This window comes from Centroberyx gerrardi, chromosome 7 (assembly GCF_048128805.1).
Source record: "Centroberyx gerrardi isolate f3 chromosome 7, fCenGer3.hap1.cur.20231027, whole genome shotgun sequence".
Lineage (NCBI taxonomy): Eukaryota > Metazoa > Chordata > Actinopteri > Beryciformes > Berycidae > Centroberyx > Centroberyx gerrardi.
In genome coordinates this window covers 27,538,763-27,563,913 of record NC_136003.1, presented here as the reverse complement: position 1 = coordinate 27,563,913, position 25,151 = coordinate 27,538,763, and the positions used below count along the sequence as shown (strand labels likewise).

The 25,151-nt window shown below is 40.5% G+C and overlaps 3 protein-coding genes across 4 annotated transcripts; 2 read left to right on the top strand and 1 right to left on the bottom strand.

Moving 5' to 3' along the window:
* Positions 1-911: 911 nt before the first annotated feature.
* map2k4a (mitogen-activated protein kinase kinase 4a) lies at positions 912-14,437 on the bottom strand. Of its 2 annotated transcripts, XM_071896101.2 has the most exons (13): positions 13,995-14,437; positions 13,000-13,035; positions 11,576-11,608; positions 9,115-9,217; positions 8,744-8,918; positions 8,352-8,471; positions 8,098-8,217; positions 7,950-8,001; positions 7,720-7,847; positions 3,520-3,597; positions 2,835-2,983; positions 2,495-2,540; positions 912-1,893 (listed from the first exon to the last, which is right to left on the bottom strand). In XM_071896101.2, exons 1-13 carry the CDS (start codon positions 14,143-14,145, stop codon positions 1,780-1,782), a joined length of 1,305 nt encoding a protein of 434 aa, XP_071752202.1. In that variant the 5' UTR covers positions 14,146-14,437; the 3' UTR covers positions 912-1,779. The 2 variants fall into 2 exon arrangements, with proteins under 2 accessions (XP_071752202.1, XP_071752203.1); XM_071896102.2 differs by lacking the exon at positions 11,576-11,608.
* An 842-nt stretch (positions 14,438-15,279) lies between these two features.
* Positions 15,280-18,610, top strand: tmem220 (transmembrane protein 220). Its single transcript, XM_071896154.2, has 6 exons — positions 15,280-15,423; positions 15,510-15,539; positions 15,617-15,677; positions 16,030-16,153; positions 17,222-17,281; positions 17,996-18,610. The coding sequence occupies exons 1-6, from the start codon at positions 15,316-15,318 to the stop codon at positions 18,126-18,128; spliced, it is 516 nt and encodes a 171-aa protein (XP_071752255.1). The 5' UTR covers positions 15,280-15,315; the 3' UTR covers positions 18,129-18,610.
* Positions 18,611-18,910: 300 nt separating this feature from the next.
* On the top strand, positions 18,911-22,937 carry sco1 (synthesis of cytochrome C oxidase 1). The gene is made up of 7 exons (XM_071896142.2): positions 18,911-19,125; positions 19,976-20,098; positions 20,422-20,512; positions 21,230-21,427; positions 21,527-21,619; positions 22,031-22,146; positions 22,294-22,937. Exons 1-7 carry the CDS (start codon positions 18,961-18,963, stop codon positions 22,426-22,428), a joined length of 921 nt encoding a protein of 306 aa, XP_071752243.1. The 5' UTR covers positions 18,911-18,960; the 3' UTR covers positions 22,429-22,937.
* Positions 22,938-25,151: the final 2,214 nt, after the last annotated feature.

Below are 25,151 nucleotides of genomic sequence, written 5' to 3'. Positions count from 1 at the left end.
ATCTGTCAAACTGCTGTCTTTGTTACTCTGTTGTTTTGCATTGTTTGCATATTGTTTGATAAAAAAAAAGTAAAAAATAAATAAATAAAAGACCTAATAAGAATAAGAATATGTATAGCACTTTACAAAGGTAAAGCAGTTTACAAAGTGCTTTAACAATCAAATAAAAGCAATCATACTCAAAACAGAGGGCAGAAACAATAATTAAAACATAATATGAAAGCAAGTCTAAAAAATTTAAAATTTTAAGAAGTGATTTAAAACATGATACTGATTCTGCTTCACTTGTGTTACAGTGGAAACTGTAAATTCTGAGTAGATTTAAAGGGAAAGTTGACTTCACATTTCCAATGATGTTGGACAGTTGAATCAGCGAGTTCCTGTCTCTTAAAAAGGTATTAAATAAATAGTTTAGAGGAAAATATAGAGCTCACTTTGTGAACTCAGGATGTTTGTTTGAGCATTTACACAAGAATTAACTATTCATAGTAATAGTACATGGGTGTCAACTGGGGTTTGGAAATGTGAATCCAATGTGTCCAGATTTAATCTTGTAGTTTCTATCATTGTAATGCAGAGCAAAGATTAAGCAAAAATTGCCAGAAATCTATTGAAAAAAATCACATCAGGAGAGCATTCAGGACGCTCCCTCTGACCTGATAGCTTAGTTTGTCTGATAATTTATCACATTGAACAAACAATTATATCTTGTCTGTCAGTCCTCAGTCATTTCTCCACTTTGTCCCCAGAAATCGAGTCTCTTTATATGAGCGAGTTTGTCAGTTTTGGTGTCAAATCATATTAGATGCAGAGACTTTGTCATAGCTTTAGAATTTAGTAACTGACAGCTCTGTTTAAACCACAAGCAATCATGTGAGTTCTTATTTTTGCTTGCTTAATAATTCATTTGCTGCAGGTCAGCTGGTTCCTCTAGTCCTGCACTATGGACTTTATGAACTTGCATGAGTAACAAGATCACATGACCGCAGCATCAAATCAATACTCATGATCTGAAATGAATATACGCTCAGAAAAAAAAAACATCAACACAATCATTTTTTTTCCTCTCTCTTTATTCATATATCAGCACATAGTCCATTGCACAGTGAGGAAAGCAACCTCACGGCGTTGGATGGACAGCAGGTATAACATGATTCTGCCCTCCGACGCGTTAACCTTTTAAATTGCTTAATACCCTAAGAAGCAAAGTTCCATTAAGATACCAAACACAATGCTTTAACTCACATACATGGAAGAGGTGGGGGGCAATTCACAAAGAGCATGATTCCAGTATGTTGAAGAATCTCCAAATCAAATATTCCACATGTGATTTTAGTTCTATAAATACACTTCCAGGTTTTTTTGTTTTTTTGTTTTTTTTTGTCTTTAAATCACTGTACTATTCACTTTAGAGATGCGGCCTCACATCAAGATGAGTCAAGACCATGGTTGATTGATTCAGCTGCTACTATACTTACATGAGTGTGTATCTGTGTGTGTGTGTGTGTGTGTGTGTGTGTATGTGTTTGTGGGTGAGAGAGAGAGACAGAAGTGTGTGATATATTATACAGATGTGACTGAAATGAACACCACTTTTATTGCACATGGTGTTTTTTTTAGGCTTTACAATTCTTCTCTTTAACACTGCAATAAGGGGACCAAGCAAATTTACACCAGGTTTTTGTTTACTTTTTTTTGCCATTTTTGTTGTTGATGTCGTTATTGTTTCAGGCTGCTGTTTATTTTATTTTATTTTATCTTTTTCGTCTTGTCCGGCTATCAATCCACATACATGGGTGAGCTGGGGGAGGCCGGCATCTGATCCAGGATCCTGCAGACGTAGCTGGCTACATCGACAGAGCGCTCCTCGTACATCTGAATGAACGGGTGTTTCTGAGGGCGAAAATCACAGAAAGTCATATTTAAACATCAATAGGAATTCCTACACAGTAAATACAAAAAAAGTACCAGCATCAATCTATTCTGAACCGTTAAGTTCTGCAAGGATCAGTAAAAAAAAAAAGGGAAAAGTCCTGTTTTTGATATTTATTGCGTTCAAGCATAAAAAATCGTAGTTGCTCTCTTTTTTTGTAACAGGGTATCTGCAGGTTTCTGAAAGCCAAATATAAGACTTTTTAAGACATTTTTTATTGCTACCTGGGATTGATTTCAAGACCAATTTAAAAACCAAAATATAGACACCAGGAAATTAATGATGAAGTCCAATTGTGTTTAGTATTTAGTAAAGTATAGGATGCATATTGTACTACTAAGCCTCTTCTGTATTCATTTAAGAGTTGACATGCAGCAGAAAGGAACCTGTCATTACATGGTAAAAAAAAAATAAGAAAAAAATCTAACAGCTGTATTTAAGACATTTTAATACTTTTTAAGGCCTTTCATTTACATCAATTCAATTACATCTTTCAATCTTACAACTTTTACCAGACTTTTTCCTACAAATCTCCTATACAGAGACTAAATATGAACTCACCAGCAGCTCTTTGTACTTTGGCCTTTTTGACTCATCCTTTGTAAGGCTTGAGAAAGGAAGAAAAAGAGAAATATGTCAATACAGCAGAGAAAGAAGTTGACTCCATTTCTTAGATTGAGGGCAAGACACGTTTTGTCCACCAGGGGGACAGAAGAGCAGCCAGCAGCCCATGACACAACAGAAAACTCAGGTCAACCTCTAATACAGGCTGCATTTCATGTCATCAGAACATCACAGAAATTGACAAGTTATTTCTCCAGCTTCACATCTGTGGCCGGCTGTTCTGCCCGGCTCCTTGTTCCAGCTGTTCAAAATGCATTCGCAGCGATTGTTTTCTTACCACAGATTGACAAAGGCGATGAATTTGGGAGAGAAGCGCCTCTCCTCTGAGTTGCTGAGTTGCGGAGGGTCTCCCTTCACCACCTGGGTCAACTGGTCAAACACACTGTTCCACTTGGGATAGGGGAACCGCCCTGTGGCCAGCTCATACTGAAACACACATGGAGAACAACACACAGGCAGCAGAGTCAGGGAATCTGCAGAAGACGCTTTAAATGTTACCTGGAACTGGATTGAGGGACAATTTAACAACCAAAATAAACAAAAAAACGTGCAAAAACTGACTACTTCCGATTGAACACAGCTAATGAAGAGCAGTAGTGTAAGATGAAGTGTAAGAAAAACACCAAGAAATTAAATATACAGGCACATGATGCCCAACTGTGTTTATTAAAGCATACGTGAGGAACACAAAACATGTTTGGCATATTGTGTTATAATCCTTATTTAATTTCAAAATGAAAATAAACTGAAAACAAATCTTCATAACATGGTGAAAAAAATAGGACTTCTGACAATATTAAGGCATTTTAATACTTTTTTAAGGCCTTAAATTTAGATCATTTAATGCTTTTTCACACTTTATACAGATCCGCAGATATCCTGATAGTGTGTGAAGCTGGTATCTATTTTTTTTTTTTTTTTTACCGTCAGAGTCAAGACAGCATTAGATGCCATGAACTCACCAGTGTGATTCCCAAACTCCATACATCTGATCGCACGTCGTAGCCTTGCCTGGACGCACTGGGGTCTATTCTCTCTGGCTGTGGATTAAACAGAAAACAGAAAAAAAAAAAGACATTTAAAAACAAAAGCAAACACAACTCAAAAAATCCTTACTGGATTTCAAAGAGGAACGATACCAGGAGGCAGAGCGCTTCAGATGTCTCAAACAACCACATGTGCTCTTGGAGAGGAATTGTACTTGAAACAAAAAGAAAGGAAATATTATGACCATGATTATGTGTTTTTGTGGCATAAAAAAAATCCAAGTCCAGGCATTTATGTTGGTTTGAAAGTTAAAAAGCCTTTAACTGAGGGCTGAGATATAAAAAAAAAAAAAACATCTGTAAGTATTGGTCTATGGCTTTATCAGCATGTTGGACACACAGTGGCTACATTTACATACATAAAGGCCTTTTTATACTTCTGTGTCGAAGTGCCGCCATTGCTACGCCATAGGTGTCTATGGCGGTGCGAGCACTTATAGCTGTGCGTTATTGATTCTGCATGTAGACCAGTGAAATGCTAGATGTGCTTGTTAACACGCAAGTAATAACAGTAGTACTGTTTACATTCTCTGAAACTCACGTTCTGAGATATTTCTTGCCGCAAATTCAGTGACATCTGGTAGTCTTTAGAATTCAGAGATGAGGTGTCATACAAATTAGAGCTGAACAATTAATCGAAATATGAACTTCTGCAATTTCCAAATCACAGAGGCTGCAATTAATTGCTTAAGACAGAGGAGCATCCAAAATGGATTTCTGAACAAGGTGTTTTAGAGCTGCAGGTAATCTTTGGTCCATGAATCAGCTACAATATTGGTGAAAACCTTTCATCATACTCAAACTCAGTAAATGCTGAACACAGCACAATTGGCCTTAAGACCTTAACTGGAGTACAGCCATGCATATAAATGTAGCCAATGACATGGAAGGCTTTTTAACTTTCAAGCCCATGGGAGAGCCTGGACTTGGATTTTTTAAAAGCCAGTTCCTTTCTCACTTTCCAAGTTCCATACTGGATTTAAAAACCAATGCCCAAAATAAGCCGGTGCATATCTGTTTCCCTTAGGAATACCAAGCGGCCTCATCACCTCTGGGCATGTTTTCACCTGCACAGCACGCCGCAACAAGACGCCTTCAGCTCTGGAAGTTGCATGTTGTCATTCCTAACCCCACAGGACCGGAGCGTGGCTCTGCATGCCTTACACGACCGCTTCTGCCAAATCCCTCACCGACGACCTCCCCTCCACATCCATTACAAACCAGAGGAAAGAGAAGCGATGCTAATGAAGTGGTTCAGGAGGCTGCCGGTGCCACTGGCAGAATCCTGTATCTATCTATCTATCCATCCGGCCGCTCTGCTGAGAGGAGGAAGCACCTCTCTGCCTGAATTAGATGCTGATGTCACCCAGCAGCGCGGGACAGTCTGTGCTGCAGCACTGATGTGTTTGATGGTACAACGGCAGCCTGCTGCATCGGGCCTGGCTCACATCTGCCAAGACTGGAGAAGTGTGTCGGCTCTGCATTCACAGCCATTATTCAAATACAACCAGATCCACTAAACGCTTTTTGGTCAATAATCAGTAGGAATAGCCATTGCCAACAGATATAACAGACATATTATATGCAGCATCTTATATCTATGTCCAAAATATTAGGCACCCTGAGGAAGGCTATGTACGTGCCGCAATGCGTCGGTGCTGTTTAAACATTTTTTTTTTTCCAGTTTTAAACGCGTGCATGCTATGCATTAGCCAATAAATAATAAAGGCTCTTTACTTTTTGCATGGGAAGAGTGCTTTGGACACATTTTTTCTGCCGAAATATTAGACACATGATCAGATAAAACAACTTAACCATTACCACCAGATTAAAACCAAAAGCTGCAGGTAGGAACTCTAAACCAGACTCCCCAGATATACTGTGGACGGTCTTTTTCGATGCCAGACTGTCTCTCAGGCGGCCTGACGAGGCAGAGAGCCTGTAGTAACCGGCGGTGGGGCGGCCAAGCGCCCGGCGGGTCTGCCAACTGGAAACAGGAAACTGGAGCCGTGCGGCTGAGATTCCTGTGCTGTGAGCTCACAGCTGTGGGAAGCTCCTAGGTGGCTTCATTCGAACCAAGACATGAATGAAGCCGCCCTTCCTCGGCCTTTCGGAGCGCGCGTGGCGGAGGTGTGCCGCTGCGTCCTGATAGCCCCTCACCAAATTTAGAATGGAAACTGCTGTGGAGAGAGACGGGGGGAGCTCCCGGCTCACATCAACATAACCCCGCGACAAAAAATAAACTGCACTGATGACGACACGGTGAGATCACTCCCTCGCACTGCCAGCAGTTTGGTGCTCTTCATGTTACGCACGCATGCATACACACACACACACACACACACACACACTGGCCGCTTACCCAGGATATGAAGTCATGAGCAAGCAATTAAGATGTCAAATGTAAACTGCAATCATGTCATCCACTGATCTCTGCTTGGAGAAATCCTCAACCTGTCACCAGTATCAGTAAGCATTGTACAATTTCCTTTCCAATGCAACACAGGCCAATGAAGGAATTAAAGGGGCAACGAGAAAGATTTGTACTGCCCCATAGCACAGAATGACCACAATATATCTGTGGGGAGTTGATTAGGTTGTTGATCAATACCAATGACTCAACAATTACTTATTACACCAGGTGCTGAAGATTTCTGGCTTTCAAAACTCACTTTCTGGCCCGTACTCCATTTTGGAAGAAAAACTCCCTGCCTACTGGCATTTCAAGACACTCCCAGTTGCATCTTCTGGCATTTTCAACTGCTCAGCAATGGAGGATGAGCGACCGGTGTCCCAAGACATTTCAGCTACTAAGGCTACAAAGCCTTGTTCTCAAGCCAAAAATGCAAATGACAGATGGCAATTCCTACTGGTTGCCAATCTATCATCTACTGGACCTTTAAAGGCCATAGATTGCTTGATGCCTCTATAAAAACTGAGCATGTTTCTCTTCTCTTCTGTCTCTTGCAGGCCTTAGTCAGTACTAGGTCACTAAATTCTCGCTATTCTCAGCACAGTTCACACCAGCTGCACTGACACGTCATAAATGATCCTATCCAGAGAACACCAACATCTTACTGCTCTCTTGTGTCACCAGATGAGTCAGTCACCTGCCTTTATTCATATCTGTATCCTGTTTCAGTGAATTACAAGCTGTACAAACCCAGAACTGTTTACTTTTGTAATTTATGACTCTCTGAGGTAGTATGCGTTAGTCAGAATCACAGTATACTCCAGGCACAACCACTGCAGATTGTGTTTCACTTCGGAGACCCGCTGGGATGATTAAACTCTACCATTGACCTGCTGGTCGTCCCTCTGCCTGATTCTTGACTGCAGCATGCTGACCAAGTCCAGCCACTTAAAGGGATACGGCGAGATTTTGCAGGATTTGTCCTGTTGGTCAACTTACCAGTCAAGTGATGAGAACATAGACACCAAAATCATCCATATGTCCCCAGTAGATCATTCGCTCCATGCTAACACTTATGCATTCACTATGTTGAGTGATAGTTGGCTACTACCATAATCTCAAATGTGACAAAATGAGAACTGGTACCAGCTCTAAAGCTAAATGGTAATAGACTGGCAAAATTTACATTAAATTATATAAAAATAACATACTGTACAAGGGACTACTTTCCCTGTTTCCATAGGAAGGGTGATTGGAGACTATGTACAACTAAAAATCACTGCACAGCGGATGAATATGTGGTTCCTCATCTGAAATAGTTCCAAAAATAAACCTGGCTACATCAGATATATTGAGATAATGATTTTTTTTTAGGAATTTTTAAGATTTGTGAATCTATAGGCTATATAATAAAAAAACACTAAAAAAAATATTTTATTGCCAAATTATCAGTCTTGTTATTTGGCTTATGCTAGTCACCTGCTATCACTTAACATAGTGTATGCTTAAGTGTTAGCATGGAGCACCAGAGCCAATGATCTACCAGGAACACATTGATGATTTTAGTGTCTTATGTTCTCCTCACTTAACGAGTAAGTTGAGCGATTGGTCAATCTCCCAAAAACTTGTTGTGTATTCCTTTAACTTAAAGCCATACAAATGATGGCCACACCACACAAAACACTGAACCCCATGCTACTTACTGCCATGTATGGTCTGCACCCTGCATCTCTGGTTTTGGCGATAGAGTCCACTAGCTGACCGCTGATGCCAAAATCACACAGCTTTATGTTCCCATTCCTGTCCAGGAGGATGTTAGACGGCTTAATATCTGAGGGAGAGACAGAGCAAAGTGTAAAACACCTGAAGGTGCTAACAGAGATATGCTAGTGTTTAGAAATTAAGATAAAGAAAGCATCTGCTATCGTCTTACCTCTGTGTATTATTTTCAAGTTTTCTTTTAAGTGGTTAAGTGCTTTCACAGTCTGCAACAGACACAGAAAACAGCCTCAGTGTCAGAAGGCCATAACTAGGCTACTTTGTGTTTAAACAGACAGACATGCGCTGCACAAAATACTTACAGCTAATGTTATTTTGCCTAATATTTCTTCTGGAATCACGTCGTCTAATGAGCAATATACATATTTGTAGAATTTGTCAAAGGAGGTAGACATAAGTTCCATACATATCCAACAGTCGCCCTGAAACAGAACAGAAGAAACAAACGCATTCAAGGGAGAAATAATACTGATTTCAAACTCAATGATTATTATTCCATACATTAAATACATTAAAAGCTGAGATATAAACCAGTTGAAATGTAAAGCGTTTTCACCTCTCTGAACAGAGCACCATAAAACTGTACAATGTAGGGACAGTCACTACTTCTCATGACCACGTCTAAGTCCATTAGCAGCTGCTTTTGTTCCTTTTCATCGACTGTTGATCTAATTCTCTGTGAAAGAAACACATCAACATAACATACGGTATAATCAAAAAACACGATCAAACATTGAAGATCCAACGTTATGTCTGCAGATATGCCACCTGCAGTACATCAATCCCCTCTAAGGGAGAGCAGATTAATCTAATAAATCCACTCATCATCTCGGTTTATTTCAGGAATCTCATTAGATTCAGTACTAGAGCAAGCACAGATGGAAAAAAAATGATGCCATGCTCTACTGCAGTGGAGACGGAGACAGGTGAATGAGGGCATCCGGTCACCTTGACTGCCATGATCTGGTTACTCGGCTTGTGCACCATCTTGTTGACCGAGCCGTACGCTCCTCGCCCGATCTCGCCCAGGTCTTTGAGATCCTCGGCCGTGAAGTCGCAGTGCTGCTCCGGGGAGATTTTCAGCTTTCCTGACGACTCGATACTGTGTGTCCTCAGCCGCTCTCTGACAAAAGACATAAATGTGTGTGTGTGTGTGTGTGTAAGAGAGAGAGAGAGACAAACGTGAAAAACATGATTTGTTCCCACGTCCAAGTGTGGGATCCCTGGATTGTTTTGGGGGCGGACACCCTCGTGGATGAAAAGCCAAGAGGTTTACATACATGCGAGTGCGGGAACCCTGGATGTTTAGGTTTACTTACATGTGCGGGTTCTGGAAGGGCGGCCCCGCCGTATTCAGCGTGAATCGAGTCGTGGATTTGATCGGCGGGTTGGCAAAGTTCAACTTCAGGGCTTTGCGTTTACCTGATTTTGGGACAAGGACGCGTAACGGCCATTAGATATACAAACGAGGCAACGACTGTAAGGACTGAGCAAGCCAAAGAGCAAACACATCACACTTGAAAGGGACAGAGTGATAACTGAGTGCAAACAAAACACAAACCGTAGAATGAGAAACCAATAAAGCAATGAGGGGACAAGTAAATTTATTCAAATTTACTCAAATTCATGGACGTCATGCTTTCCATAGCACAAGGATATTGCATATGCATATTTTACAAAATACATTCCAAATTTGCCATCGTGTTTCTGACGAATTTTGATCCATACGGCCTCAACCAAGTTAAAATTATCATGTGCTGGGTAAGCCTTCACATTTAAAGCCCAAACCAGGTAAATCCCTGATGAAAGTTTATCCTAAGATCTTAAAGTTTCTGTTTCACAATGTTCTGGTTAGATAATGACTTATTCTACTACTTATTCCTGTTGAAGGCTTAGCTGATGAAGACTGTGATATACAGTTGGTTTGACTACTGTTAAGAAAATGTACTTATTGTAAGTCGCTTTGGACAAAAGCGTCTGCTAAATGACATGACGTGTTATTCTAAATAGCAGACCCATTATTTCAGTTATTCACTTAAATAGATAGATTATGCATTATACATTGTCATTGGTAGATGACACTGGCCTGTCCTAATACCAGTGTCATCTCTTTAACAGTTCCCTAATACTTCAGGTTATTCAGCACTGTGCTGCTCTGAGGCTTTCTGTAGTGCACTGAGCCTATAAATACTCACCAGGTTTCAGAAAATATATCTTTGTCTTGCCCTACTATCTACCTTTGTGTCTTGCACGCATTACATCTTTTTTTTTTTTTATGCAGAAACAGAGCATGCCACTAAGATCCCAGACGCCTACATTCACAATGCAGACCCAGAAAACCCCAAAGGTAAACAAAAACAAAAATGGAGAAAAGAAAGACACTAATGAATCTCGATGGAGGCATGCTTCTCAAGGCCAACTGCTTTGATTTCACCTTGAATCGAGGGAAGCATCCCACGCTCGCTCCACCCAAAATACCACAAGAATGTGTGTGTGCTCAGATTCCAATAGGCTTAAATGGAAAACATTGTTTGAAATGAAAACTTTGAGCGAGTGTCCTTGTCTCGACAAGCAAGCGCTATGCTGAAGTGCACCCCATGCCAAAAAAAAAAAAAAAAAGAAAAACTCGGTGTAGCTTTCACACTAAAAGAAAAAATACAAACTGGTTGAAAAACACGTATTGTGACAACACTACAGGCACGACTTTTGCTTGTTAGTTGCACACTGAAAACCAATGAGGTAGAGCTTCCATTACGGTATTTGATAGGAACTAAATTAATGAAAACAACGCCATCTTTCTCTAGTTGCGACACAACTATGCTATCACAGTGAGGAAAGGGCAGAGTGGGGAAAACCAGTTGAGAGGATCTTGTGCCAAGGTGTCAATGGAAGCTCTAAGCTTTAGGCTTGTGCCGATGAGAAGAGACACACAAATAGGGCTGGGCAATATGGTTGAAATCAATATCAAAATAAATAAATAATATAATCATAAGCATTTTTTTCCAATATCGATATATATATATATATATATCACGATATAGCTCACGTGCGCAAAATCAGGTTAAATAATCAAACTGATGTTCATCCCATTGTACATTGAATGGTAATGTTAGGTTAGACTTAAAATTTTCAAACAGTATTCTTTGAAATGTTTCATACATCGTTTTGTCAGAGTTTTTAAATAAAATGTGCTTGTTTATCATCAATTTAGACAGCAGAATTGTGTATCACGATATCCCAAAACTAACATAATATCATCACGATATTATTCTACTGAAAGACGATAAACGATAATATTGAATTATCGCCCAGCCCTACACACAAACACCGAAGAGCTGGCCTATATTATATATGTTATATGGATTATATATGTTATTATTATATATGTTATATATGCTTTTGACAACACTAGCAAAATCGCTGCTAACTCACTAAGACAATCAGACTTTGGGGGAACTACAGAAAGTCAGAAGTAGCCCACAGTTAGATAAATGGGATACAAAAGGCAGCGGGTTATGAAACTCCTGTGTGAAATCAATGGTGATCCTATCAGTGCAGGTGTCCGACCGTACTGCCTCAAAAACACAGAGACACAGGTAGGCCTAAGCAAAGTCACATTAATCGTTAAACTATCGACGACCGGCACAAGCCTACTGGAACCCATCGAGTCTTCGCTTGGATTAGTTGAGAACAACAGGACAGACTCCCCCATACCAGACTGTCAGGCGGAAACAAAGGGAGGAGAACTGTTGGTGCTGTAGCAAAAGAGGTTTGGCTTACTTGGGGGAGCTCCAGACAGGTTTATCTGAAACCCTAGAGGTGAGAAGACAGCTTTTATTTTCCTCATATTTCACCTTAAGTCTGCCAGCTTCCTCAACAGACTGCTTTTTACTAATTACAGGACTTTACCTACAAAGGGTCCTTGGCTTTGGTTCTCAGTTCACCTGTTTGGGCATCCTGATTAAACCAAATGTGATTCTTGTTAAAATGCTCCTGAAATACAACGGAGTCCATTTCATATTATAATGAATCCAAAATTAAAAGCCATCCTGCAGTTTTTTGGGGGGTTGGTTGGCAAATAATTTAACGTTGGGTGACCAATCACAGAAATTGGCCTTGCATCGCTGAGCTGTCAGACGTACCACAGCGATCAATCACAGGGTTAAATGCATTTTCTGGACAGTAATGCATTTGCATGCGCGCACATTTATGAAACAACTAAGAGCACAAGAGCACGGTGTGTGTGAGTCAGTGTGACAGCTTCAACACAGCAAATGAAGGAAGAAAAATAACCTGCAGATTAAAAAAAACAAAAACAAAAAGGGGATCTGGTCTGGAAATGAGTATGAATTACAATTATGAAATGATTTTGCAAGGAAAAAGACATTACAGTTTTATAAATGTTTTTCTTGGGACAGCTCACCATCATTCAGCATCAAGTCAGGAGTTAGGGGTCATTAGTTAGCATTAAGGTAAGGGTGAAACAACGGTCAGGGAAATGTAAAGGAAAACAGGATTACACAACAGGGCTAAATATCTAACAGAATTTTAAATATCAAACAACCAGCTGGTAAGCTCTAATAAATTCAAATATAGAAGTTTAGGCATAATATTATCAGGCATCACTATAGTAGAATCTCATTGCTCATAAATTCCTTGGCTAAAATAAGTTAACAGGGATATAAAATTAACATGCAACTCATCAGTTACAAATCCAAACCATCACATAAATGTGAAACAAACAAAAACAACCACAGTGCTGAGAGAACAAACTGTGTAATAAGAAGGTGTGTAAGCTTTAATATCATTCATATCATTGTGTTCAAAGACTAATAGCTAAGTTGCACTTGGTGGGTGGGAGAGGCCAAGGTCTAGTCTGAAAATCAGACAAACATCAGCAAATGGGACACTGTGTGATTGTGTGAGAAAAGCAAAAAAGTCTATGAGAGATTTGGGGGGTTATGCCCAAGTATACAGCTCTATCTTAGCTCTATCCTATGTCTGTGGTTCTATTAACTTTGATGAGTAAAAAAAAAAATATTTTTTTGTCTTTTTACATTTGGCATGAATGATCCTTTACAAAGCAGCAAAAGCCCTTTTCCAAAGTACTCTCATACCATGCTAAAGAATAAACCTCTAGCATGATAAGATTTACAATTAAACTGTGTATCCTACTCTACGAAATCAATAAAGTGTGTAGCTACCTGTTTCACTCTGACATCTCCAGCAGGTGTTGGATTCTGAAAGTTAAAATGAGACATTGTACAGAAAAACAGCATTATAATAAGCATTGGTTTAGCAGGGCTGGGAATGAGAGAATGGCTTGGATACTTGTGTTGACTAAAAGAGGTTTTACTAATCTCATTCCATAGGATACAAAGTGATGGTGAGGTGTTGCAATAATAACACTACATACACTCACTACTGAAGACTAAATGGAAGCCTTTTATCTAACATTAGAAGTTTATTGCATGTTTTTGCCCTTCTCTCGTGGAGGAGTTTGGGCCTAATTCCATTCAAAAATCTAGCAATTTGATGTGGCCTTGCATATCGGCAAACCTGTATACCTTGTACAACATGATTTACATTCGCTTCTGAAGCACTACTGTGTTTTAATAAATTCGGCATATATATATATATATATATATATATATATATATTTATACATATATATATATAAAATCCACCACACAACTCTTGTTTCATTAAATTTGTAGGAATATCAGGCGACCTAATTCTAAAAGGTAACATTTAATTAATTAAAATAAGTGCTGCTTGGTAGACTGGATGTATGCCGAATTGAAGAGTGAATAATACTGGATGGTAAGATATATTAAATCATGCTCTATGCGATATTTATGTTAGCAACATTAAATTGCCAGACTTTTGAATGGAGTTTGGCTTGGATTCCTCTCCAGGCAAGAGAGAAACCGCACGTATCGGTTCACATCACACCTAAATGGTAGCAATGGCTGAAATGCGTATATTTATGTGGCCTACAGGATGGTAATTTATTCTCAGATTTAGGAACTCGTAGAATAAACAATCAGTTTGTTAGCACAGTCCGTTGCCCATGGGAATATTTTTCAATCCAGGGAGTAGCCTGAGCCTCCCACGGCTAGCACTGCTAACGTTAACCTTCACTACAACAATATGTGGGCTCCTGACAAGCAAATCTTCTTACATCCCCTGCGCTTACCCTGCATGCTGCTCATTGTCGTTATGTGTTGAGATTGGGATTGGTGATGGTGGTGTGCTGCAGATCCTGCGTTATTGCTGCTGTTGTGGCTGCTGGATGTTGTTGAGTTGTTAGGACTGGGAGTCGCCATTGTTGTGTGTTTGAATTCCATCAGCAGCACCGGGCTGCAATGCAGAGACACCGAGAGCAACTTCACCCTTCCCTCCCTGCCAGCAGAATAACAGCCAGGCTAACGGCGACTTCCCACTCCAAACCAAGTCGATAGCGAGTGTAGAGTAGTTAAAATCGCACGGTGGCGATGTTGAATAACAATTTAAAAAGTTGAGGGCTGGGTTGATAGCTAACTGTGTAATAACCTTAACAAAAACAAACATCCAGCTAGGCTAAGCTACCTAAACTGGCTAGCTGGAGCAGTACTAGCCAAGCAGCTTTACGACCCGCAATCAGCTGACCAAGTGACACTTGCATGTCAACACCCACAGCTTCCCAAACTGCAGTAAGGCAGCGACAGATGGCCAGGACAACACCGGATGTTGGATTTTGCCTTCAAAATAAAAGGCTTTGAGCGACATGGGTTTTTGTAGGCCGCTACAGATATTTTGGTTAATTTTTCTTGGATATTTCTACATCATATTGCAAGGACAACATTGACTGGCCGATATCCAATTTTATAACAACAGGCCAAGATTTTTCAACATATATTCGTAAATAATGGTTTCGTTTTAAAGCTTGATGCCGGAACTTTTATCTTTTCTCATTCTGGCCCGGCTAGCTTGACACTCGTGCTGAATGTGGGCGGACCTTGCAGTGCGCACGTTTTGTTGTACGGGGCAGCGTGGGGAGGTGGCGTCCGCCCTTTAATCCGGTGGAGTTGATTAAAGCAGATCCCCAGGGGTCCTTGAGGGCTGTCCAGAGGGTCCATAGCAAAGTGAGGAATAGTTTGATTTTACTGTTATTTACTAGAATAGAAGTTAGCCCGATTAGAGACGTATAAGAAAGACTATTCTAATAATATGTTTATCTCCCTGCGCACAGTGCAGTATACAATTCAGTAGATCAACAACAGCTAAAACCTTCCCATTGTGGGGGGTTTCTGGGACAAAATCTTATCCACTGGAAGTCCGTGTCCTAATGTGTGTCTATTTGGGGAATTCGTGACAGGAAACCGCACGACTTCGGGGGTTGGCGTAGTCCATATCGAGCGCACCTTCTCTGTTTTAGCAAAGGGGAAGGACCGGGCGTGTTCGCCTGCTTTCTGACGTCTTTGCGTCCCGCATGCCCGGGCGGGGAAGTGACAGTGAAAAGCCAATCCAAAACTGCAATGGGGGAAGTTTGTACAGAGAAGAAAACCAAAACATGGCTTTTTGTTGTTTGGCAAGTGTGCAATCTGTTCATGTCTCTGTTCTTCGCTCTTGCAACGTATGTGCAGGTGAGTGTTTTCTCTTTATTCTTTATTTTTTGGCTTCCTTATCCTTAACATTTTAATCATTAACCTAAGTTTGTACTTTGTTTTAGATCAATGATCCCGATGCAGGGTTATGGATGGTAAGTTCACAGTTATATATATTTAAATTGTATTATTTTTTCATTATTTTGTTGCTCATATCGTTTTTTTGTTACAGGTTGGTTATGGTGTTCCTGCAGCTCTCTGTTTATTTATTGGCCTGAAACCTCATGTGACAGGTAGAGAGATCCATTTGGTTCTTACACGTTTAGACGTATCAATCTTTGCAAAAAGGCTTATTAAAAATAACATGTTCCCAATACGTTTGCTAGAGGTCCTGTGTCTTTGACAAATTGTATTTTTCCTGTTTTTTCTCCATTGAGACATTTTTACAGGCTGCCTGAGTGTAAATTTCCAGTGCTGATAGCGCCATCAAGTGGCTGCATCATGTCTGTACAGCTCAGTAAAGCAGCAGTAATAAAACAGATGGGAAATTCAAACAGAATTGGAGCACAGTTTGATCCGGAGTTATAGACTAGACACGTGTCACTGCTTGATCTGGTCTGGTTTGATCTCTCTCTGGTTCCACAGAGTCTTTGCCCTGGAGGAGACTGGCTGATCTCCATGTGATGATTTCCAGCGCTGTCATCTGCATGCTGGGATGGACACTTTATAAAGGCCGAATTACAGATATCTTCCAACAGGAGGAGGGCAGGTAGAGTTACTGTTACTGTTGAACTGTTTTTATGCAGTGCTGTAAAAACCCCTTTAACTGGGCCTTCATCAGGTGTTTGAGAGCTGGACAGTGTTGTGGACTCACCGTTATTTCTATGGATCTGCCTTAGAAAAGCACTTAACTCCTTGAACTCTAAAATTTCCCCTTAACTAGCTTCCAAGTTAGAAAAAAAACAATTTTCCATACTGTATGAGAATGTCACATCTTCTATATCTGCTCATTTCAACACTTCATTGAAACTATAGCTGTTTATATTGAGTGAAATATTCAAACCCAAGACACTTCAAATGGAAAAAATCCAGATGTCTTGTGCGTCATTTTATACAAATTACCCTGTAATTCAGCCTGACATGTTTGGTATCTGTGGAAACCTTGGGGTCTTGACTAGAATTTAAAATCAACTTGTCTGGGTTTGAACAAAGCTTGACCACGCAACATGCATTTGTAATAATGGACCCACCGGTGGCACCGGCAGGGTTGAAGACTTGGAGGAGCATTTGATAAGAGATAAGATAAGATCAACTTTATTGTCATCCCACCTGTATATAAAGGACAATATATAGAGGAACAAAATGGCGTTCCTCCCGGCCCCCGGTGAAAAAAAATACAAGACAATAAACAACAGACAACACAGTACAATAAACAAGACAAAAACATAGTGCAAAATGTTATTTTTTGGCTAATTTTATTGCACCTAAATGACATGGCAAAATGTGTGTAAATTTTGAAAAAGTACTTCCAGCCTCTCTCCTGAGCTCTCTGGTTCTCATGATCATTCTAAGCTCAGAGGAATATTTCATTACATCTGTTGTCAAGGCAGTATAGCCGTGACCTTTGCACTCATTGGTTGCTACTGGTGTAACCTAAAGGGACTGAAGCTTATTCTACTGTTGCACTACTGTAAGTCGCTCTGAATAACAGTGTCAGCAAAATTCCTAAAATCAAAATTTTAAAAATGTCTAAATACAATGAGCATATGTGTTTGTAAGCAGAAGGGGTTAAGACAGAAATCCTAAAATGTGCGTTTGTCATGTTGTTTTTTCCTAGAGAGTTTTCTGGTCTCATGTTGACGGTTGTTTGGCTTCTGCTGTGTCGTCACTCTGGAAGGTAAAGTTAAAGGAATAGTTCACCCAAAAATGAAAATTCTGTCATCATCTACTCACCCTCATGCCAGTTGAAACACAGGTGAAGTTTGTCCATATAACACACAAGGAGGGTGCAGCACAACTCCATAGCAGCCTTCTTCAAAACAACTGAAGTCAGTGGGGACCAGTTCTTCAGAGTTCCGAAAAGACCTACATTTACATAATTTAGTGCAAATCTTAACTACAGCTGATTGACTTGCAACAAATAATGGTGTATAGGTCTTTCTATTCACAATGTGATTGTTTGGCTTTTTTTTTTTTTGGAACTCTAAAGAACTGGTCCCCATTGACTTCAGTTATTTTGGAGAAGGCTGCTACGAAGTTGTGCTGGCAGCCTCCCTGTGTGTTATATGGACTAACAAATTTCACCTGTGTTTCATTTGGCATGAGGGTGAGTAGATGATGACAGAATTTTCATTTTTGGGTGAACTATTCCTTTAAGATGTGACCAAAACCCATTTAGGATAGGCCTACTTTATTGTACGGTGGCTGAGAGAGACCAACACGCTACGCATTCAAAAACGTGTTGCAAATTTCAGAAAACACATGCACCAATCTGTTTTTGAATTCCCAACATGTTGGGCTCTCTTGGCCACCGTATTATTGGACAATTTAACAAGTAAATATGCAGGGTTTCTGTGTTCTTCTAATGCTTCACTGTGCTGTTTTCTGTCAGGAGTCCTGTTGGGACGCTCAGAGTTTCAACAGCTGTTGCCATCACCGTCTTCCCCTTTGTCGCCTGGCTTTACTACTACATCAACAAGGAGCTGAGATCCAACTGGCCTTCCCATTGTAAAACTGCTATTTAGATATCAGTTCCTCGGCTGTTTTGTGAGTTAGTCGAGTAAATCAAGGGAGCAACTTTATAGCACTTTATAAACCATTTTGAGAAATGGCTCAGTAAACATTCCTCTTGTTATGGCCTTTGACTGATAATCATGGGTCAAGAACTCTGCTTGTCAGTCAACCTTGTGCAGTATTATCAGAATATAAACACTAAGATCACTGCTGTAGGCCTACGTCTTTTGAATGACCAACAAAACTGCGTTGTACCAGTATTATCAAGTATTTCTTCTTCCTTTAACTCACAACTCTTCTTCATGTTTAGGAGTTAAAGTGGAACTTCATATAGAGGTGAAGGAGTGCTGTTGTTGATTTTTTACATTGAAGTCTGTATGGAAGAAATAGACCATGGTTTGGGTGCAGGAGCCCAGACCTTCATTCTCTGTCAGCTGAAGTGCACTTGTGTAAAATAATGTGAAATATTATAATAAACTCACTGAATCATTAACATTGCACATTGGTATTTATTTTTTATATATAACAAACAAGGGCCTACTTCCAAAGACTCTTCGCTAGATGGCAGGAGAGAGCACGTGGTACTGACAGGATGACAGAAGAAGACTTGGAGCAACGTCACATCCGCTTACTGAGAGCCGTACAGTGGCGCCTGGACACTGGTCTCAGAACAGCTTGTGGGGGCTTTGGACGAATCGCGAGAATTAGGAAGGTTGTGTAAAAAAACAAAAACTGATTCTAGATCAGGTGTTTGCATGCCGTATTTCCCCCCTCACTGACTGTTCACGTTTTGTGAACTTGACACCGCTTCCTTGTCAGGCACGGCGCTGTCAAGCTAATAACATGGCACTGAGCCTTTTATATCACAAACTGGGCTGTCGGTTGTTTAACAGTAACGTCTTGCAAAAATGCACTAATGCCCAATCCGTCAGGTTTACACACAGTGTTTTACGGAGAGAGGCTGGGCCGAAACACACAGACCTCGCATCCCGAAGAGTCCACTGTCTGGTAGGTCAAAGCTAGCACCCGACACCCTCAGTTTTCTGGTGTGGGGATGTTGCCAGGCCAATCTTCATTCAGAAATTTGGCAATTTAATAATGCCTTGCCTATTGGCAGAAAAAGACACTTCGTGAAACATGGCTTGCGACCTTTTACGAATGATAGTTAATCACTTATAAATTCGGCACACATACAACCCACCAATCAGCTCTTATATCAACAAAAAAAAACAATATTAAAGTTGAAATTTTAATGAAACAAGCTCTGTTTGGTATCTTAGATGTATGCCGAATTGAAGAATGGGTCTTAACAATTCAGAAAAGATGTCGAGTCACATTGAACTATTTACTCTTGCCGACAAGCAAGGACATATTACTTTGACAAATATATGAATGGAGTGTGGCATTCCACTTTTTTTTTTTTTTACTAATGTTTCACTTATCAATTTGGCACGCACAACAAGCCAAGCAGCTCTTATTTCAACAAATTTGTAACTTTGAAATTGGTTCGCACTGTTCGCTTTGGCCCACCACGGTGTAGCTTTATTTTGCTGGAAGAATATTGTCGGAAGAAGAGCCAAACCAATATTGACAGTTGAAATTTTAGTGAAATAAGTACTGTTTGGTGGCGTGGATGTATGCCGAATTGAAGAATGGCTCCTAACGATTCGGGAAAGATGTCGAGTCACATGCCGACAAGCAAGGACGCATCAAATTACCAAATATTTGAATGGAATTTGGCGTGACGTTCAGATGAGAATTTTACAGCCAAGTCAGTAATGTTCTGTCTGTCACCCGGTGTTGGTCTAGCTGTGACCCACTGCTAGCAGCTGCTCTCACCGTGGCCTCTCATCAACAGGTGAAAGTGAATTGGTGTTCAACCTGCAGAGCAACACGATGGCTGCTGCCTCTGCGCTGCTCAAGAGCATTTTCCTCCGTGCCTCCACCGCCCTCATCTGGGGATAAGTCGAAAAAAACAGGGGTAAGTGACAATGATCCAACTTCCCGGTTTGGCATGACTTTTTTTTCCCCATGAGAAATCACATTGACTTAATAGTGTATTAAATTTTAGGGCATGCTTATTCTTAATCAATTTCAAGGCTTTCACAAAATAATGAAATATTACTTCCTTTAGAGATGAGGTGTGCTGACTATTGACTATTGATGATGATGGTAATGATCTAGAAGATGATCTCCCTCAACACAACCATGAGGTTTTAGTCTAGATGAACAAAGCAGCAACTGCCTTGAAACCTAAAGATTTCTATACCCGCTTCATGTTTTTTCATTCTCTCTCCTCCACAGCCTGTGACTTGGAAGTCTTTAGCGATCACATTTGCTCTTGGAGGCGCTCTGCTGGGAGGGATGAAGTACTTCAAGAGAGAAAAAGAGGAATGTAAGAATTTCATGTTAGTGTACTGTACATGTTGGATCAAGTTAATTGGAATTAATGAATACGAATAAAGCAGAGGTGGAGACTCAAGTCTCAATTTTAATTGCTTGAGTCTTGACTTGATGCATGAAGAGAAGACTTGAGACTTGACTTGACTTGGGTTCTGGTGACTTGGGACTTGACTCTGACTTGTACTTTGACGACTTGAAAAGGTTTCTAAAGTCTTGACTTGAGATCTTGTGTTTGTGTAAATGACTTAGATTGAAAGTGATGAGATTTGTTCCAGCAGACGACTGAATTTAAATTCTGTTTTCTGAATTTGTATGGAATGATTTAATTTACTGAAGTTGAAACTGATTATAGAAATCAAACCCATGATGCTCTTACCAAGTTTTTATCCTATTAAAACCATATTGCATTGAAAAGTCCTAGATATTTAGTTTTCTTTAAGATATTAAATTGATACTGGACTCTTGATTTGTTCTGACTTGACTGTTCTACATTTAGACTTGAGACTTGACATTAATGACATGGACTTGACTTGGACTTGACTTGTTAATTGATATTTAGACCTCATGACTTGAAACTGACTTGGGACTCGAGCAAAGTTGACCTGGAAGTTTTACACTGAATCAAGAGACAAAGACTGAAAGACTAATGACCTTATTCTCTAACTCTTATTCTACTCTTTTACTTTGCCTTTTTGTTTGTGTTTTCCAGTGATTAAAAAAGAGAGGAACAAGTCGATAGGACGGCCGTCGCTTGGCGGTCCGTTCTCCCTCATCGATCACAACAACAAACCCAGCAAGAGTGAGGACTTTTTCGGCCAGTGGGTCCTCATCTATTTTGGATTTACACACTGTCCCGACATCTGCCCGGACGAAATAGAGAAAATGATTGAAGTGGTGGATGAAATAGGTAAACAGTTTCCAGCGAGGATTATGACTTTTAAAATGCATTTAAATGTAAAGGGCCACTGTTTAACCACATTACCTGTACTTTTATGGCTTCCCACAGACAAAATAAAGTCTCTTCCGAACCTGACGCCCATCCTCATCACCATCGATCCTGACAGGGACACGCCAGAGGCCATGGCTGCGTATGTGAAAGGTACAAATACCTGAGGACCGAAATGTGCATGTAACTGTATCTTCATGTTAATAGGTATGGATGAATAGTGGTTCACTTCAGATTTATAGAAGATAGGATGAATACAAATTAAAAAAATAAGAAACACAAATATTGACTGTCCACAAATAAGTACACAATCACAAATCATCACAAAAAACAGTCCAACAGGTTTTCATATTCAATTTTTTTACATACATATAAATTGTCAAATCTGCATTTGTGACTCAAAAATGTATTTATGGATTTTTGTGGATGGTCAAAATGATTTGTTTCTTGTTTTTATTCATCCTATTTTATATATTTCTGGATACTGAACCACAAAGCACTCCATAAATAGGTACCTAGTTTTCTCCCGCTTTGAGTCTAATAGACACACAATGTATTTTCCAGAGTTTTCCCCCAAGCTGATCGGCCTGACAGGGACCACAGCTCAGGTGGAGCAGGTTTCCCGAGCCTACAGAGTTTACTACAGTCAGGGGCCAAAGGATGAAGACAACGACTACATCGTGAGTGGCTCCAGTGTTACTCATGCTGCATGCGATAATACTGGAGGGATAATGTAGGATAATAATAATAAAATGATTTATTCGGTTCCTTATAACAAGCCTCTGGGTCTAAATTCAGTCTCTTCGTGTTTTGTCTTTCGTCTTCAGGTCGATCACACGATCATCATGTACCTGGTGGGTCCTGACGGAGAGTTCATGGAGTATTTTGGACAGAACAAAAGAAACACAGAGATCTCCGGTTCAATAGCGGCACATATGAGGAAGTACAAGAAGGCAAAGTGAGCGGCAGCCCCAAAGTCCGTCATGAAGGACTGACAGAGGCTCGTCCTCGGGCGTCTCCTGTGTGACCTTGTCTTCTTCAGAGACCTCTCAGTGAACTCTAACCATCACTGTTCTTGGCATTGTGTATTTATTTTGGAATACACCACTGTATGAAGTTAATATGTCTGCAGTAAAACATTCCCTTCTGTGTTTTGACGGTGGTTGGTGTGCAGAAAGCAGATCCGCTGCCTGACGCTCTCACACTGTCCTCCATTATCAACCATATTGCATTGCACACTGTTGCTACATTCACATCATATGGGAAAGACGCTATAGATGCGAGCTTCCCACTTGAAAATACCGTTCACATCAGCTTTCAGGTGGTAAATTCCACTCGGGAATGCGGGGCTTTGCCGATTTCACTGACAAGATATTTTTGCACCCATCGTTTGATTAATTACCTGCAGTCTTAACACTGTGTTCATGTCAGTTCTGATTATTGATTATCTTCATGATTATCTTGCCCACAAATTAAAGCCACAAAATCTTGATTTATTCAAACCCAAACTTGCCGCAAGCCAGTTTTGTTTTATTAATACTGTATCTTTTATGCCTGCACACCTGTTGTGTTTCTCCTTTTTGGAAACCAGATTAGCAAAGCGGTTGCAGCAATTGTTCGGCCCTCGGCGGCCGGACGCCGGCCCGCACTCATTCCTGAGCGGCTGCTGCGTTGTGATGACTGGGAAGAAAGAGAAGATGACCTTTCATTTCAAACCGTTGTCACATGAAGCACTCAAAACTGTTGAAATTGATTTCTAGACAGATTTCTCATGTTCTCTTACGAAATCCCTCCTGTCTCCCGCCTTTATCCTACTATTTTCCTAGCGTTTTGCTCTTATTCTCGGGAATATTGACCTTTGCACTCCTTATTTTTGGTTGTTTCTGATTTAGGTGATATAGGAATTGAAGCTTATTCTACTGTTGCATTCGTGCCTCGCTCTGGCTAAGAGCGTCAGCAAAAAGGCCTGAAATGTAAAATGTAAATGATGTTGCTTTTCACTTGCATCTGCTTAGTAAGCCCACTGCTGCGTGACTCAAAGAAACCCACAGATAATGACAGCTGCATGGAAGATTGAGCAGGAATACATTTACCCTGCCAGTGTTTTGTTATTCCACTAGAATTAATTTGAATTTTTCTCCCTTCTCTTTTGAAATGCAGCTGTACATTTAGCCAGCGCCTGGTTTGCAGTAGCTTTATACCGAGGGAGGCCCTCCTCTCTCCCGTTGACCCGCCTAATCCTGGGCAGATGCACCCGTCGTCAGATCTATTTTCCGCGGGGGTTAGGCGTCCGTCTCTCTCTCAGACACAACCAGCTGATGGGGATTTTCTCCTTGCGTCTTCCCTCTCTTGTCCCGTGACCTTTTGAATTCACACAAGCGGCCTCTTAATGTCCTTGACATAGTCTCGCTTCCACGCACACATTTGCCGCCGTGTCGAGGCGCGACGGAGGGGTCAGCGTACTCTGAAGTCCGGTCTAGCCACTAGGACCGTGCAATTATAATCGCAGCTGTTGCCAGACCTTCAAGTGACATTAAGGGGCTATTAAATCAACACCAATTAGGGCGTCTGATGCACTGCCAGGGGGGTTACAGTGTGTGACAAAATGACAATATTGTACAGCTCTTTTCCCCCCTAGAATACCAAATCACTTCAGTGCTCCTTTCAAAGAATTAGAGTTTAACGTTGACATGAAATGAAGATTTTAAGTTCAGTCCGGTACATCAACATGTCTGTAATCACTTGAAAAATGGAAGCCAAGGCACTCCTTTATTTTCATATGGCTAGCCTACATGTTTCAGCATGGTGCCTTCATCAGGGGAATCTCAATTCAAATGCAAAGACAGACAACATACAAAGTAAGTTATACAATCTAATAGGAGATTACAGAATACAGAAGGAGGGAGTCATGATTTTTAAACTCAGAATAATTACTTTATTCTCAGAATTCTGACTTTATTACAATTCTGACTTTAAACTCAGAATTCTATCTTTAATCTCAGGATTCTGACTTTAAACTCAGAATTCTGATTTTAATCTCAGAATTCTGACTTTAATCACAGAACTCAAATTTTTCATGTGGCCCTAATCCCCTTCCGTAGATACTGTATGTACCCTGAACTCCAGTGAAATGGTTTTTTTTTGCAAACAGACTAACAGTTTGCTCCCAAACTGCATGTCTGTAGTCACTGCTCTCTTGGCTGCTATACCGTCTTACTGACCTCTGCACCATTAGCTGCTCTATTGAGACTCATCACAACTGACCACCTGCATCCTCTGTGTAAAAGACGCCTCATGGGACGTATGAAGAGTCCTAGATCAGGCCTGGGACAAATAGCACTCACAAACAACCTGCTCCAGATGGCTGGAGTTTACCACATGGGACAATACAGCGAGTATCAGAAAGTTAGGACAATCACAGGAAAAAAAGAGTGCTACAAACAAAAGGACAGTCCAGGCACTCCAAATATAAAAATATAACCACGAGAAAGAAAATACTTAAAAAGCCTTTATTGTAGTGGCTAAATCATTAAAAAAGCCAACATGTTTCGACCACTGTAGGTCTTCTTCAGGGCTTTAAACACGGACAACATGGGTGTGGCCTCACCTATATAATAGCAACAGCCAATGGGAGGCAGTCACATGACCCGGATAATAACATGACAGGTGAAACAAATTGAAAATA

Excerpts from the sequence above, each read along its gene's own strand:
- sco1 (XM_071896142.2), top strand. The coding sequence starts at position 18,961 with ATGGCACTGAGCCTTTTATATCACAAACTGGGCTGTCGGTTGTTTAAC. Across the intron at positions 20,099-20,421 it reads ATAAGTCGAAAAAAACAGGG|CCTGTGACTTGGAAGTCTTT; the intron begins GTAAGTGACAAT and ends TCTCCTCCACAG. Across the intron at positions 20,513-21,229 it reads CAAGAGAGAAAAAGAGGAAT|TGATTAAAAAAGAGAGGAAC; the intron begins GTAAGAATTTCA and ends TGTGTTTTCCAG.
- tmem220 (XM_071896154.2), top strand. The coding sequence starts at position 15,316 with ATGGGGGAAGTTTGTACAGAGAAGAAAACCAAAACATGGCTTTTTGTT. Across the intron at positions 15,424-15,509 it reads CTCTTGCAACGTATGTGCAG|ATCAATGATCCCGATGCAGG; the intron begins GTGAGTGTTTTC and ends ACTTTGTTTTAG. Across the intron at positions 16,154-17,221 it reads TTCCAACAGGAGGAGGGCAG|AGAGTTTTCTGGTCTCATGT; the intron begins GTAGAGTTACTG and ends GTTTTTTCCTAG.
- map2k4a (XM_071896101.2), bottom strand. The coding sequence starts at position 14,145 with ATGGAATTCAAACACACAACAATGGCGACTCCCAGTCCTAACAACTCA. Across the intron at positions 13,036-13,994 it reads GACAATGAGCAGCATGCAGG|AATCCAACACCTGCTGGAGA; the intron begins GTAAGCGCAGGG and ends TTTAACTTTCAG. Across the intron at positions 8,472-8,743 it reads ACCAGATCATGGCAGTCAAG|AGAATTAGATCAACAGTCGA; the intron begins GTGACCGGATGC and ends TTTCTTTCACAG.